At 39.4% G+C, this 15,059-nt stretch overlaps 1 protein-coding gene across 1 annotated transcript in view; it reads left to right on the top strand.

Moving 5' to 3' along the window:
* The window catches only part of nlgn3a (neuroligin 3a), a 252,206-nt gene that overhangs the window by 204,471 nt on the left and 32,676 nt on the right, over positions 1 to 15,059 (top strand). The window contains exon 5 of the mRNA XM_052150107.1: positions 13,525 to 14,314. Within this exon, the coding sequence (XP_052006067.1) occupies positions 13,525 to 14,314 (790 nt within the window). The remainder of the gene's footprint in view (positions 1 to 13,524; positions 14,315 to 15,059) is intronic.

Here is a 15,059-nt window from a genome sequence, read left to right as displayed (position 1 = left end):
TATAAGTCATAGTATACGTTTTATAGTAGCCATAGTAAATGTGTTTAGATGTCATAAGATAGCCTTGTGAGACCAAACAGGGTGAAAATTAAGTGTTTATGAGCTGATAATCTTACATTTTACTTGTGATTGTTTTAATCATCATTGTTGTTGTAGTGCCTCTAGTGTTCATTTCACCAGGAAACTGCTGTGATACATGTTAACAATTCAGCTAAAATGAACAGTAGGTATAGTAATGCGATACCAGGCTGGTAGTTTTACAGTGGCTTGCACAACACAAGTTAGTGAAAGTAAAATCTTCAGATAAGGGTGTGAAAAGAGAGATTTTGACTGAGGAGAGGAAGCAGACAGAATCGTTAGACAACAACAGATGGAGAATGAGTAACGGGGAAGAAATTAGATTAACAGGACTGGTGATTAAAACACTGCCACGTATGAATGTGAAGGGGTCTTGCCGGGTGACCGAGGAGGCCACGCTATTGACCACCGATGTCATGGGGTGATTAGTGGGAGGTATCACACGCGATGGGTAATACGCATCGATTCCTCGAGCCAAAACCTGTCGATTGGGTCATTCTTAGCAGACCTCTCTCACTTTCATGAATAACTCCTTATCTGGACACCACACTCTCTGGCTCTGTCTCTCTCTTTGTTCGGCCCCAGGTCGGTTGCTCCACTTTTTTTTCTCTCTCTCTCTCTGTGCACACAGAACTGCTCACACCGGCCCTAACAGCTGCAGCGGTAAAGCACTTGCAAACATGCCTTTACTCCAAATGGCCTCTGCATACACTACCCTGAAAGCAATTAAAATCAAGGTCTATTTTAAAATGAACCACAGAGGAATTGTGGATAGTGCACTGTACTTATAATCTGTAAAGCTTATTTGAATTATAGAAGAAATGTTGACGCACAGTTCACGATGTTAAGGAATATTCGAGGCTAACAAATTAACAAAGGCTGTAAATTTGTGTGGTTTTTATGTTTTATGATGCCTTTCTTTGCTCATTTACAAGGATTTGAAGAAAACATATTTTCTTATACCTTTTATGTTTTGTAATTATAATGCGCCAAGCCTAAGGCCAAATGAGTGGCATTCTGGAGACTAGCTAGTCCTTGAAATGAACACGGATTTGTACTGTGCCTGCAATTTTTGTAATTTTTCTCGAACCTGTACCATTGTGCACTGGATACACAGCTTGGCAAGTTTGGTGACAATGTATTTTTAATCACGTCTTCGTTTCACCAGACGCCATCGATGTTGCACATTTTCATCAGCCCAAATATTCAGAAGAGTGCTGATTTCGTCTACTAACCAGTTCTGACGATTCTCCATTATACGTTGATCTGTTGAGTTAAGCTGGTAGATAGATATGAAAAATTGGCAAATGAGTATCTTGGGTCTGACCCTTTCACCTGAACCAGCTTAACTCCACCTTTGACATTGACCCTGCCTCAATCCCCAGTTGACCTTCTTTGAACCAAGGGTAATCTGCGGGCCAAAGGCCATTGGCAGTTGACCCTGAGGAAGCCCATAGGAGCACGATGAAGCCCCGGAAGTGACAGTGGGAACCCAATTGGCCCTGGCACACACAAGCTTGCCCTCATTTGGCCTGACAGTTGAAACATGGCTAATGAGATTAAATTAGATTTTTGAATGAAAATGGACTACAGTATGTTTACATTTTCAGTATGTGATCCTGGTCTTACTGTAAACGATTAATCAATGCACCATTTTCCCTCTGAAAAAAGGTTTTCTTCATAATCTTTTATCTAAATGCAATACCTCTGAGCTCATGGCTTCTTTTTCGACAGGATTCACCAATCCGTCATATTTTTCAATCCCTCCCCTGTCATATAGAGTCCACTTTTCACAATTCAATCGCTTTCCGATGGATGAAGTTTTCCATTGAAGAAAACTGTTTCATTCTAAAATATATCAGAATATGTAAGTAAAATGGGCTGCATAACATGTTTCATGTTAATTTGCCAAAATATCAAATTTCAAAAGTCAAACAATTCTTCAAAAATGAAAAGATTAATGCTGTCCACATAAACTTACTGTATGTCAACAATTGTCTCATTTGTGTCTGTTTTTATTACAATTTAGGAAAACATCTGAGACATAGTTGATACATAATTGATAAATCCATTAAGTCTCTGAAGCTATTTAAGATGTTGTATCTAATTACAATTGTTGGAAAATACATGGGCCAATCTGTGTTTTGTATTGTTTTCTCTTGCTGATGTATGATGTGTAATAGGTAGCACACTCTGAGCAGATATCTCTGTTTGGGTTTATCCGGCAGTAGCAAGTGTTTAGTGACCTGTTTGAAGCATCTGATGTCATGTTCAAATGTGTTTGATTGTCTGCTGATAGCACACGGCATCTGACGCTGCATAATCCCCCAACGAATTTCACACGCTCCCCCTGCCCAGATCCCCAATGAGATTGTAATATTCTGTAATGCTCCAATGCTCATACAATGGGTTAAATGCTATTTGGCCCTTGTGATTGCAATGGAATTGATTCACAGCCAGCCAGCCAGCATAATCTATAGCAACTTGCTATAGTGAGAAACGCAAGAACATTATGGTATTTCAGAAATGGTCTGAACCCTGGAGGAAATTTGCTGCATTTCAGGCATCAGTTGGCTGCCTCGGAAAATGAACTCCGCAAAACGTCAGCTACTACCTTGCTCGCATTGTTGGCCTGTGTTGTAGCTATGGAGACAGACGTATCTGAGTCATAGAAATAAGTGCGATTAAAGAGGAATTAGCATTTGTAGGATTGCCCATGTCTTTCTGGTGTGGCGTTGTGACAGAAGACTCTAGTGTTGCTCTGTAGGCTGATTTCATGTCAAATCTGTCGATGGGTTGGAGTGGGACAATGAAAGAAGAGAAGGGAGCAGTAATGACATGATAGGCAGAACCAGAGGCTGTCCCATGGAGGGATCCCCCGCTTTATGGCAGCTTGAGAGAGAGAGAGGGGATTTGATGGTTGGGAGGGATTTAGAGCTGCGCTCAAGAGAATGAGCCCAGAGCACAGACAGGCTAAAAGACTTAATCAGTGTGTGTGTGTGTGACGACTACTGGAGATGAGAATAGGGTTTATGATGAGCCCCTGCAATTTTAAAAAGGAGCAATAGTTAACCCCTTTTTTTATATGAATGGATGGATGTAAAGATGGATGGATGAGCACCTACAATTTTGAGAAAGAGCAATAGTTAACCCCTTTTTGGATGGATGGATGGATGGATGGATGGATGGTATATGGTTGAGTATATGGATTGATGGTATATGGTTGAGTATATGGAAGGATGGATGGTATATAGATTTGTATGTGGATTGATGGAAGGTGGATGGATGGATGGCTGTATGGATGGATGGACTGATATACACTGGTGGACAAAAGTTTGGAATAATGTACAGATTTTGCTATTTCAGAAGGAAATTGGTACTTTAATTCACCAAAGAGGCAATCAACTGATGAAAAAGTATAGTCAGGACATTACGGATGTAAAAATCAGCACCATCACTATTTGAAAAAATTCATTTTTGATCAAATCAAGACCACATAAACAGGAGCCATCACTCCAACACCTTATCCTTGAGTAATCATGCTAAATTGCTAATTTGGTTCTAGAAAATCACTTGCCATTATATCAAACACAGTTGAAAGATATTTGGTTCATTAAATGAAGCTGAACATTGTCTTTGTGTTTGTTTTTGAGTTGCCACAGTGTGCAATAGACTGGCATGTCTTAAGGTCAATAGTAGGTCAAAAATGGCAACAAAAAAAACAGCTTTCTCTGGAAACATTGTTTTGAGGAATGAAGGCTATACAAAGCTTGATTTGAAACAAAGGTGTAACTACAGTCTTCAAAGACAAAGGACAACTGGCTCTAACAAGGACAGAAAGAGATGTGGAAGACCAGATGTACAACTAAACAAGAGGATAAGTACATCAGAGTCTCTAGTTTGAGAAATAGACGCCTCACATGTCCTCCACTGACAGCTTCATTGAATTCTACCCGCTCAACACCAGTTTCATGTACAACAGTAAAGAGAAGACTCAGGGGTGCAGGTCTTATGGGAAGAATTGCAAAGAAAAAGCCACTTTTGAAACAGAAAAACAAAAAGAAAAGTTTAGAGTGCACAAAGAAACACAGACATTGGACAACAGATCATTGGAAAAGAGTGTTATGGATCTTAAACCCATTGAGCTTTTGTGGGATCAGCTAGAGTGTAAGGTGCATGAGAAAGTGCCCGACAAACCAGCCTGTAGCACTTGCCATAGATGTGGAAGTGTGGAGTATCTGGACAAACTGTCAGCTAGAATGACAAGGAACTGCAAATCTGTCATTGCTGCACGTGGAGGATTTTTTGATGAGAACTCTTTGAAGTAGTTGAAGTTCTGACATTTTTCTTTTTTCAAATTAAAATGTTCACGTTATTAATGTCCTAACTATATATTGTGATCAGTTGAATGCCATTTTGGTAAATAAAAGTACCTATTTCTTTCCATAAGTGCTAAATCTGTACATTATTCCTAACTTCTGGCCGCCAGTGTATGATGCGATAGTATTTTAAAATCACATGGGTTAATTTTTGCATTAGTTTAACACCACTGACATTGACACTTTGACATTGTACAAGCGAAAGGTAGCCTTGCAGATCTATACACAAGCAGAAATACAGTGTTAAGCTTCAACTAGATTTGCACCTTTTAGGAAGGAAAGGTGAATGGTTGCCAGGGCGTGGCTCAGTGGTTTGCTTAGGCTGTCTGAGTGCGTTGCTACTGTATGTAATTGTAGGGTGATCTAGGGTGTATATCTATGGAGTTTGATATTACCCAATTTATTTTCTGCCAGGTGAAAAAATATAAGTATGATCTCTTATGAAGGTAAGAGAACACCTCTATATAGCAAGTCGCTAAATTTGGGGTATCATTTATGTATTTTGAACAAAAAATGCAGTATAAGCTTAAAACTTAGGGCTAGGGGTCTATTAGAGTCATTAGAGTTAAAACATTTTGAGGATCATCATTATGACGTGAGTACTATGAAACAGAATACCTACATAATTTCCTTATCCTCATTTTCCATATGATTTGGATGTAGTTCATTCTCAGAAGTTACTGAATTTTGTGTGACCTGTCTCACAAGTACAGTCATGAATTTGAAAGTGTTGGCTGTTATCGTTGCTTCTAAAATAGCTTCAAATTGACCAGGTGCTTGTCATGGCACAAGGTCACTGGTCACTGGTTTGTACCTGGAGTAAATTATCCCCTGCTCACACCAGCCGAATCATGTTCAGTGCAGCCATTTCACCAGCATCTTGAGAGCGGTGGCAACTTAGGTCGAAAAACACAGCAAAGCAGCGGTGTTTTAGCGAGGCCAAATGAGTGATTACCTCCCAACTCCTGTCATAATTCACCATGACCTCAATATGCCATCAGTGCCTCTCACAGACTGATCGTAGTTCAAGTGGTCTGACGTTAAGTGTAGTTAGATAGAACTGCCTTTATCAATGGCCCCTACTGGGCTCACACATTTGATAGATCATGCTAACACGCTAGGTCATCGACAACACCAGGGAATCCTAATTAGATGCATTGAAATATGTTTGGAAATGTGTTTGGCGGCAGATCTACAACAAACTGTCTACTTGCTGGAATTAAATAGCGGCTGTGTCTCGTTTGGAACGATGCGTCATCCGGTGGTCGTATTTGTCGGCCGCATACGTCATCGAGGCTGTCTCTTTTCAGAATAGTGGGTGGGACACTTCGAATGCAGCCTTCGAATGCGACCTTCTTTCACGGGAATTTGGAGGATGCATGCACGGCCTTCAAAATGAGACACAGCCAGTGATTCTCAACTGGACTTGCTTCAGGACCCAGATTTTATGTAGGACATGAAGTGGTGACCCAATGGTACAAATGCTAATTGATGATCATTTTTGCATGATCATTGTTTATCATTCAAAAATTAAAAATTAATAATATTACCATGACATGCATTGGCCCAAGTGCATTCAAAATGATTTGCATGACAAATGCTGAGTAGGAAAACTGACCATTTTAGTAGCCAATAATTCACAACACAAAACACATTTAGTAGATTTACCCACATTAGTCATCTGGGCTGTATGTTTTTTTTCCCCCTTGCAGAGTTTTGCTCATGTTTTTTGAGGAATTGAAATGAGGCTGAAATTGACTTGCGTCAACGAAATGAAATGAAATTTGTGCCAAAATACTCTTGACTTTGATTGGATGCACAGCCTTTGATGTCAACAGCAAAAGAAGAATTGTTGCTTTTAAAAGTTGCTAAGCCTTTTTAGTTTGCTATACTAACCATGCATAATTATATGGTTAGTTGCATTTAATTATTTGTATTTAGCATTGTTTTCCCTGCTGTTTATGGCCCTATCAGAACAGAATTGTTTTTTGTTTTTTTTGAGGAACGACCCATCAGTTGATAACCACTGGAATAAAACTAATTTCCACAGCTATGACAATAAAAATTATGTGTACAGAACTTATAAAACCTAAGCTCAAAATTAATTGCACTGCTAGCTTTTTTACTAAAATAAACAAGAGCACAATCAGCTTTAAAACACACACACACACACACACTATATGTTCAGAATAGCATACTGCAGAAATAGTAGGATGGTAGCATGCTATTCCAAACATCACTTCAGTCAGCACATGAACCTGGAATACAGTACCTGTCGGTGTTGACCTTCACCTTAAATAATGTCTTCAATCCAGTGCATGAATCACTGGACTACTGTGGTGACCCATATGCTGTTCTAGGGTCAGCCAGTGGGATGAAATTGTTGCATATTTATTAGCAGTCTGACAGCTTTTGTGGCCCAGATTGCAATGAATACAATACATGTTTCTCTACCCTGCATGTACCATGTCAACAGTACAATCAAACATCAAATATTATTGGCATTTTTTCCACCACATTTGTTTGGTCTAGCCATCGAATGAACTAGTTTGCGAAACTGTGGTGTAAGGACTGGTAGGATAAGACCTGAAAAATACGCAAGTATGTGAATATAGACACTTGTAGTTATGCAAGGTGATTTCATGCATCGTTGCCTTCCGAAATATGTCAGAGAACAGTAATGCAACGTGAGTACTAGGAGTGAAACAATTTGCGTAAAACAAAAAAAACATATTTGACGTTTGCCATCCATTGTTCAGTTCATTTGTGAAGTTCATCTCATATCTGACAAAGTCTCTGCAAAAATGTATATTAAATGTGTATGATTTGTTTGTGGTCTATTTCGAAGAATTATTAGATGGACGGATGGATGGTGGAAAGTTATAGATGGATGGATGGATGGTGGAAAGTTATAGACGGATGGATGGATGGATGGTTGAATAGATGGATGGATGGATGAATGGATGGATGGATGGATGGATGGATGGATGGATGGATGGATGGATGGATGGATGGATGGATGGTTGGATTTGAACTGTCGGTCAAAAGACTATGGGATTTTTCCAATTTGTGAGTTCGCTGCACAAAAACTGTAATTCCGCTCAGTTAGAAAAGTCATTGCAACCCAAGTCAGAACAGTCTGAAGGTCTGTACCAAGCTTGGAGAATCTAGATTGAAAGTTTAGAAGTAACAATTGATCATATTTATCTTTGTTGAGGGATTTTGGAAAAAGCCTAAACAAGTCAGTAGAATAACAGTATCAAGCCAACATAAATACGTTAATTCTCTGTATCATCAAAGTCTTAGCAGCTGTATTAAAATTAATGGGAGAAATTTTAACACATAATATGGTGGATGTTGAGAAGGAAGTCCCTCCTTACAGGTAAAAGAGCCAATCAACTTTTAGATACAGACATCGCCTGTCAGTCAACTTGAGAACACGCATGTGCTTAAACTGGAAAATAGCGGTTTTTTCCCTTTGATCTGAGCTAAAGAAGCACAATTTATGATACAATTGTCAGATTTAACTGATAATTTGAAATAAGTTATTTGATCGCAGTCTTGACCAACCATTTTGGAGATTTGACCCTTTCCCTAATCAAGTAGATAGAATCCATAGAAAACAGCTGCCCAGCTGTGTTCCCAAAATAGCCACATAGTGGATTGACTTACCTTGAAAAGAACTTTGGTATCACTGAATCACTGTAATGTTAGAGGGTGAAGAAAAGAAACTGCATACGGATGCAAAAATGAGTTTAACAATAAACAAATATGTATTGACTGAGTGAAACTGTGCGAGTCGCCAGACATTTTAACCTCTACACCCATAGTAAGTACACGTTGCTTTACCGTAGCGCAATAGCGGGCATTAGCGTCAGATAGGTCAACCACTGCCACGGTGAAGCACAGTTTGAAGAGAATCTTGTTGAACTACTTGGTTAGTTAAACTCTCAACATACTTAAAGCTAGCTACCTAAATAATAACACATCCACTTTAATGTCACAGATATTTGAAGGTAAATGTATCTCCCTCTTGAGAACTGAAGCTCATCACTGCCACAGTAAAGCACATATGCATGTAAAAGTTGTTCCAAACCTGCATACATTTCTTCCTTCCGTGGAACACAAAAAGCGAGGTTAGGCAGAATGTTGGCACTTGCAATGTATTGGCATGTTTTCGTTTACTTGGGTAGAGTATTTCACTGGCCTAATACTGTGTGTTATCCACAAAGAGCTGAAAGCTGGGCCATTAGAGTGAGTGGAAGGGCAGAGATAGAGTCTTGCCTTCCAGAGCCCCAGGTGGGCATCTTTCATCCCTGAGCCACCCTGTGAATGCTTCGAAGAGAGAGTCGATATCCTTGACATCTGCTGTCTCACCCTGGGAGTCTGGCCACTGTCCTGTCCTGAACTCCTGCAGTGGAGCGCCTGGCTTTTTCACTCTTTCTCTCTGACAAATGCACATATACACATTTGTCAGAGGTGTTAACTATATACGAGCACTGTATCTGAGAGCACACCACCAGACATTCTCCCCAACCTCCTTAGCAGAAGAGCAATTGCGAAAATAAAAGGTTACGCAGGTTAGTTGGTTTGGAAAATCACAGTCTGCCCATCTGCAAAGTGCGAGCCCTGCCTCAATTTCTCTTCATTGCCTGGTCTCTGGAAAGTTATCTTTGTGGAAATGAGAAGAGCTAAGTACTGGGTAAATTTCCTTAGTGTGCACTGAGCCAACAAAGAAAAAGCAAGCTGTGGATCAATTGTGTAGTCAGGTAAGAAAGTGCCTGGAGGACGTTGAGGCAGAAAGCGGAACGCATCGCTAGCACAAGCAAAAAAGAAAAATAACTTTTTTGGGCAATGCGATTAGAGTTGGGAATTTTCCCTTCTTTTTTCTTTCTTAATACAGAAACTGAATGATTTTTATGACTTTCAACTATCGGTTCTCAAACTTGCATGTTTCAACGATGCATAGGGAACACCATACTAAAATAATCTGACTGTGTTTCCTGTCATTCCGTTCTGTGGCACTGCAGCTCCACTATTGAAATACCAGAAGTCCAGTACCCAACCAAGTCTTATGAGTCAATTATTTTGAATCTACTCAGCAAAACATAGAGCACGACCTGTGTAGTCCGATTTCCAAACAAATTACCGCTATGAGCCAGTTCTTTGAAATCCACAATGCGACCAGTGTAGCCCAATACCCGAACAAATGAGTCTTTTGAATCGAATCCCAAACGAATGGCACTCATGAGTCGATTCTTTATAGTGAAACAAAATCTTACTGAATCACAAGAATTGAATCAAGAACTGTTACTGTGCAATTGAGGCTCAGGAGACATAAATCAGTGTAATTACTGTATTGTTGTTGATATGAAAGTTAATAAATAATTAAAATATCTTAAATAAAAAGTCTGTGTTAAAACACCTTTTGCAATAATCTGTTCAATTTATATCTGAAATGATCTCATTACTTGGTAACAGGTTGCTGAAGACTGTAAGTCCAATAAGAATTGCATTACTTATTTCCAAATATTTATTCCTCAATCTTTAATGGAACCATAAAGGAGATTCCCATCCCTACATGTGATTCTGGTCCCCCAAATATGCAGCAGCCCAGCTATATCTCACTTTTCATTGCATTCATAGTAATTGAACAGGAGTATGTGCATACAGGCTCAACTGGGTATTTCTAGATTCCCTTCAGTATTGTAAAATATTGCACATGGAGCAACTAGCTATGATTGCTTTCACTGCAGTGATGTGGTAATAGTAATACTGAGTGGCCATTTGGATGGGAGTAAAGCCAAAACGGTTCTCGCTGCAGGGAAGCGTGTGGTTCGAATGCTACCTCCGCACTGCCAAGCCGAGAACCATTGGATTTTGGTTGGAGAATGAGTAGGTGTGTAAGTGCAGAAGAAGAATTAGATTGCGTTTGCAACTGCTTATCAGTGATCTGCGGTTAGAAAGCAAAAGATCCATCAAGCGTGTTCGACAGCTGACATGCGAACATTAAAACGTCCATCTCAGCACATCCAGATATGCATCTGGTCTTGACACAAATGTGGGTGTAGATCATAGCTGTGAACATGAACGTAGCAGTGGAGTGGGTGAAATTATGGTCCATTTCTCAGCCCCATGGCCATCTGTGCCTATGTTTGTGTAAGGATTAGGTTTAATCATAATCTCCCTTCTGCATTTGCATTGACAGAAGTGATTATCTGTGATCAATGCAAACAAACTCTTGAGTATTTAGACCAAAACAGGTTATGAATAAGTTTACCCGAAAATGAAAATTCTGTCAATATTGAGTAATTATTTGAGTAATTATTTAGTAATTATAAGTAATATAAGTAATTATTGTGTATTTACCCACTTCGGAAACATATGGCTTTCTTTTTTCCGTCTTTACCTGGTTTATTTGCCATATAATGACTGAATAAAGAGTAAATAGTGACTCCAGTCTGTCAAGCTTGAAAAAGAAAAAAAAAAAAAACATAAAACCATATTAAAAGCAGAGGTGGAAAGAGTAGCCAAAACATTACTCAAGTAAAAGTACAATTACTTTAAAAAAAATTACTCAAGTTAGAAGTAAAATTAATAATGTCAAAAATTACTTGAGTAAGAAAGTATGCAATAAAAATAATTCTTAAGTAGTGAGTAACTAGCTATATTCACATATAACATAATGGATGTTTACTCTCCTATATTCCAGTACGTGATACACATTTAACATGCATTACAGAATGATTAACAATAATAATAATACTATTAATAATCAATGAAAACTGTCATCATTCACCACCATGTTGTTCCAAACCCATATGACTTCTTTCTTCCATGCATCAAATTAAAGGGATAGTTCACCCAAAAATGTAAATGCTCTAATTTTCTCAGCTTCATGCCATCCCAGATGTGTATGACTTTCTTTCTTCTGCAGAACACAAATTAAGATTTTTAGAAGAATATCTCAGCTCTGTAGGTCCACACAATTCAAGTGAATGGTGACCAGAACTTTGAAGCTCCAAAAAGCACATAGAGGCAGCATAAAATTAATTAATATGACTCAGTGATTTTCAGAAGCAATATGATAGGTGTGGGTGAGAAAGAGATAAATATCTATAAATGTATAATATATAAAGTTTATTACTATTTTTACTATTAATTCTCCTCCGTGCCCAGTAGGTGGTGATATGCACAAAGAATTGAATCACCAAAAACACAAGAAGAAGAATACGAAAGTGGAGATTTATTAGTAAAAAGGCTTCATTTGTTTTGCATAAGACAAAGCTGCCCGCATCTGTCAAGCGCTATTTACGCGCCAACTTTGCACATGCAGAAATGCTCATAATCGCGAACACTTAATGCGGATGTTTACAAGGATTTATACAGTCTGCACTAATATGTTGCAGCTCCAGGGCTGTACTGGTAATCTGGTATACTGGGAATTTTCCCAGTGGGCCTACACACTTTTGGGCGTTCAGGGGCGGAATGGTGATCGGGAGAACCGAGCGGACCGGTAGGTCGGCCGCGAAAGGTACTGAATGGGCCGTCACGTTATGCAGAACAGACCAAAAAACGATGCCACGATATGCAGAAAAGAACAGCGAACAGCCCCCTCCTTGTTTTGGTGTAAAATGTTGTGTGGAGTGAAGAAATGTTTGTTTTGCTCGCTTGCTTCTGTAGTGTTGTACGCGACTCTAGTGACAGCATGCACCTGTGAAGTTCCTCTGAGTCCCATTCAAAAATCTCAATAAATTACTCATTTATTAACACTTATAAAATTAAAACCAGTAATGTGATGACAGGAACGCTACCCATTGTAACAAAGTAAAAGTAAAACATTTTCATCAGACATTTACTTGAGTAAGAGTGAAAAGTACCCACTATAATACATACTCAAAGTAAATGTTTTTATGAGTTAATGTAGCATATTACTACCCGCCTCTGATTAAATGTAATCAATATGACTTGTGCGCTGTACACCAAGTCTTCTAAAGCAATATGATCACTTTGTGGTTTGAAAAGAATGAAATTTAAGTTGTTATTCACTCTCAAATCAAATAATTGATAAAGCATAAAAAAAACATGGCTGCTACGCTGATAACATCAAATCTCCTTGGTTCTTGTGCCATGACGTTTGGTTATGATATGCGATGAGAGTCAATGATATTTGATCACAGAGTGATTATGTCAGTTCAGAAGACTTGTAATAAAGTGCCTATTTTGTATCGATTGATTCGATTATGGTTTTATTGTGCTTTTTGTCCTTTTTCGAGCTTGACAGACTGGAGTCGCTATTCACTCTCATTATTTGACAAGTAAACCCTTTGAAGACTTGTAATTCACCTTTTGTGTTCCATGGAAGAAAGAAAGTCAAATGGGTTTGAAGTGACTTTAGGGTTTGTAAATAACAGTGGAATTTCCATTTTTGGGCCAACTATCTCTTTGAAGCTCACACTAGTTCAACATCTTGCTTTTTGGTGTTCCTCTAGCTCAGGGGTGGAGAACGTCAGGCCTCAGGGCCTTATAATGCCCGCACGACCATTTTACCCGGCCCGCGAGGACATTTAAGAAATAATTTGAAAAGCAAAAAATTGCCTTGATTCAATTAACCAGAAAAAAAATTACAACACAAAATATTGTATAATAGACAGACCTTTTAGCATGTTTGGGATGTTAGCACATAATGGAATGCATACATTCATTTCAACCCACAATTAGAAATTGCAAGCAATCGTATGGCCCGTGAATAATTTTGTAAATACTCAAATGACCCTTAATGGAAATAAGGTTTCCCACCCCTGCTCTAGCTTAACTGGTAGGGCACAGCACTAGCAACACCAAGGTCATGAGTTCAATCCTCGGGTGAAGGCATGTATTGATAAAAATGTACTTCAATGCACTGTAAGTCGCATTGGATAAAATAATCTACCAAAAGCATAAATGCATATGTAGTGTTGAATAAAAACAGAAGGCTTGTCACGTGTTTTAAATATGACTTCTTTAATCATTGCATCTTGGTGCTGAGCCTTGTCTAAAAGAAATGTTTTCTTCCCTATTGCTGCAGGACTGTTTCATCGTGCCATAATCCAGAGCGGATCGGCGTTGTCCAGCTGGGCTGTCAACTACCAGCCGGTGAAGTACACAAGGCTTCTGGCAGAGAAAGTGGGCTGTAATGTGCTGGACACTCTAGACATGGTGGACTGTCTGAGAAAGAAGAGCGCTCGAGAATTGGTGGAACAAGACATCCAGCCGGTGAGATACCATGTAGCCTTCGGGCCAGTCATTGATGGTGATGTCATTCCTGATGACCCTGAGATACTCATGGAGCAGGGCGAGTTCCTAAACTACGACATCATGCTGGGTGTTAACCAAGGCGAGGGTCTGCGCTTTGTGGAGAACGTTGTGGATTCTGAAGATGGGGTCTCAGGCAACGATTTTGACTTCTCAGTCTCAGACTTCGTGGATAGTTTATATGGCTACCCAGAGGGGAAGGATACACTTCGAGAGACCATTAAGTTCATGTACACAGACTGGGCAGATAGAGATAACCCTGAAACACGACGTAAGACTCTGGTGGCACTTTTTACCGATCATCAGTGGGTGGAGCCCTCAGTGGTGACAGCAGATCTTCATGCCCGGTACGGTTCTCCCACTTACTTCTACGCCTTCTACCACCACTGCCAAAGCTTGATGAAGCCCGCCTGGTCAGATGCAGCCCACGGCGATGAGGTGCCCTACGTCTTTGGTATCCCCATGATTGGCCCGACCGACCTTTTCCCCTGCAACTTCTCCAAAAATGATGTCATGCTTAGTGCTGTCGTCATGACCTATTGGACAAACTTTGCCAAAACTGGGTAAGTGCTTACCCTCACTGATAATACAGTCAGGTCCATAAATATTGGGACATCGACACAATTCTAATCTTTTTGGCTCTATACACCACCACAATGGATTTGAAATGAAATGAACACGATGTGCTTTAACTGCAGACTTTCAGCTTTAATTTGAGGGTATTTACATCCAAATCAGGTGAACAGTGTAGGAATTACAACAGTTTGTATATGTGCCTCCCACTTTTTAAGGGACCAAAAGTAATGGGACAGATTAACAATCATAAATCAAACTTTAACTGATAACATATATGACACCTGGGCAATTGGAGCAATGTATGGGGTACAATAGTTGTCAAGTTTTAATTTAATTAATTTGTTTATTTATTCTAGTGTCTCTGGACAGTTACATCACTTAGACTTTTCTAACTTTCGGCCCCAGAAAAAATATAGCTTAACGTATAATGTAGCTTAACTTGTAGAGCATGGCGCTACCAATTCCAAGGTCATGGATTTGACTCCCAGGGAACTTGTATGCTTTTAAAATGTATACCTTCAGGCGCTGTACATCGCTTTGAATAAAAGCATATGCCAAATAAATTAATGTAAATTTCTGTGTTCCACCAGTTAACAATTGGGAGAACATGCAAAACATGATACCACTCACTTAGCATGAGCATGGCTGTTTTTGTGTGCCTGCGGTGTTGTCTACATTACGGAGTGTAAATGTTTATAGAGCGTGTGTGGAGAGAATCACAGTGGAACTTAG

The sequence above is a fragment of the Xyrauchen texanus genome, chromosome 19 (assembly GCF_025860055.1).
Source record: "Xyrauchen texanus isolate HMW12.3.18 chromosome 19, RBS_HiC_50CHRs, whole genome shotgun sequence".
NCBI classification, from domain to species: Eukaryota; Metazoa; Chordata; class Actinopteri; order Cypriniformes; family Catostomidae; genus Xyrauchen; species Xyrauchen texanus.
This window is presented reverse-complemented; position numbering and strand designations above follow the sequence as displayed.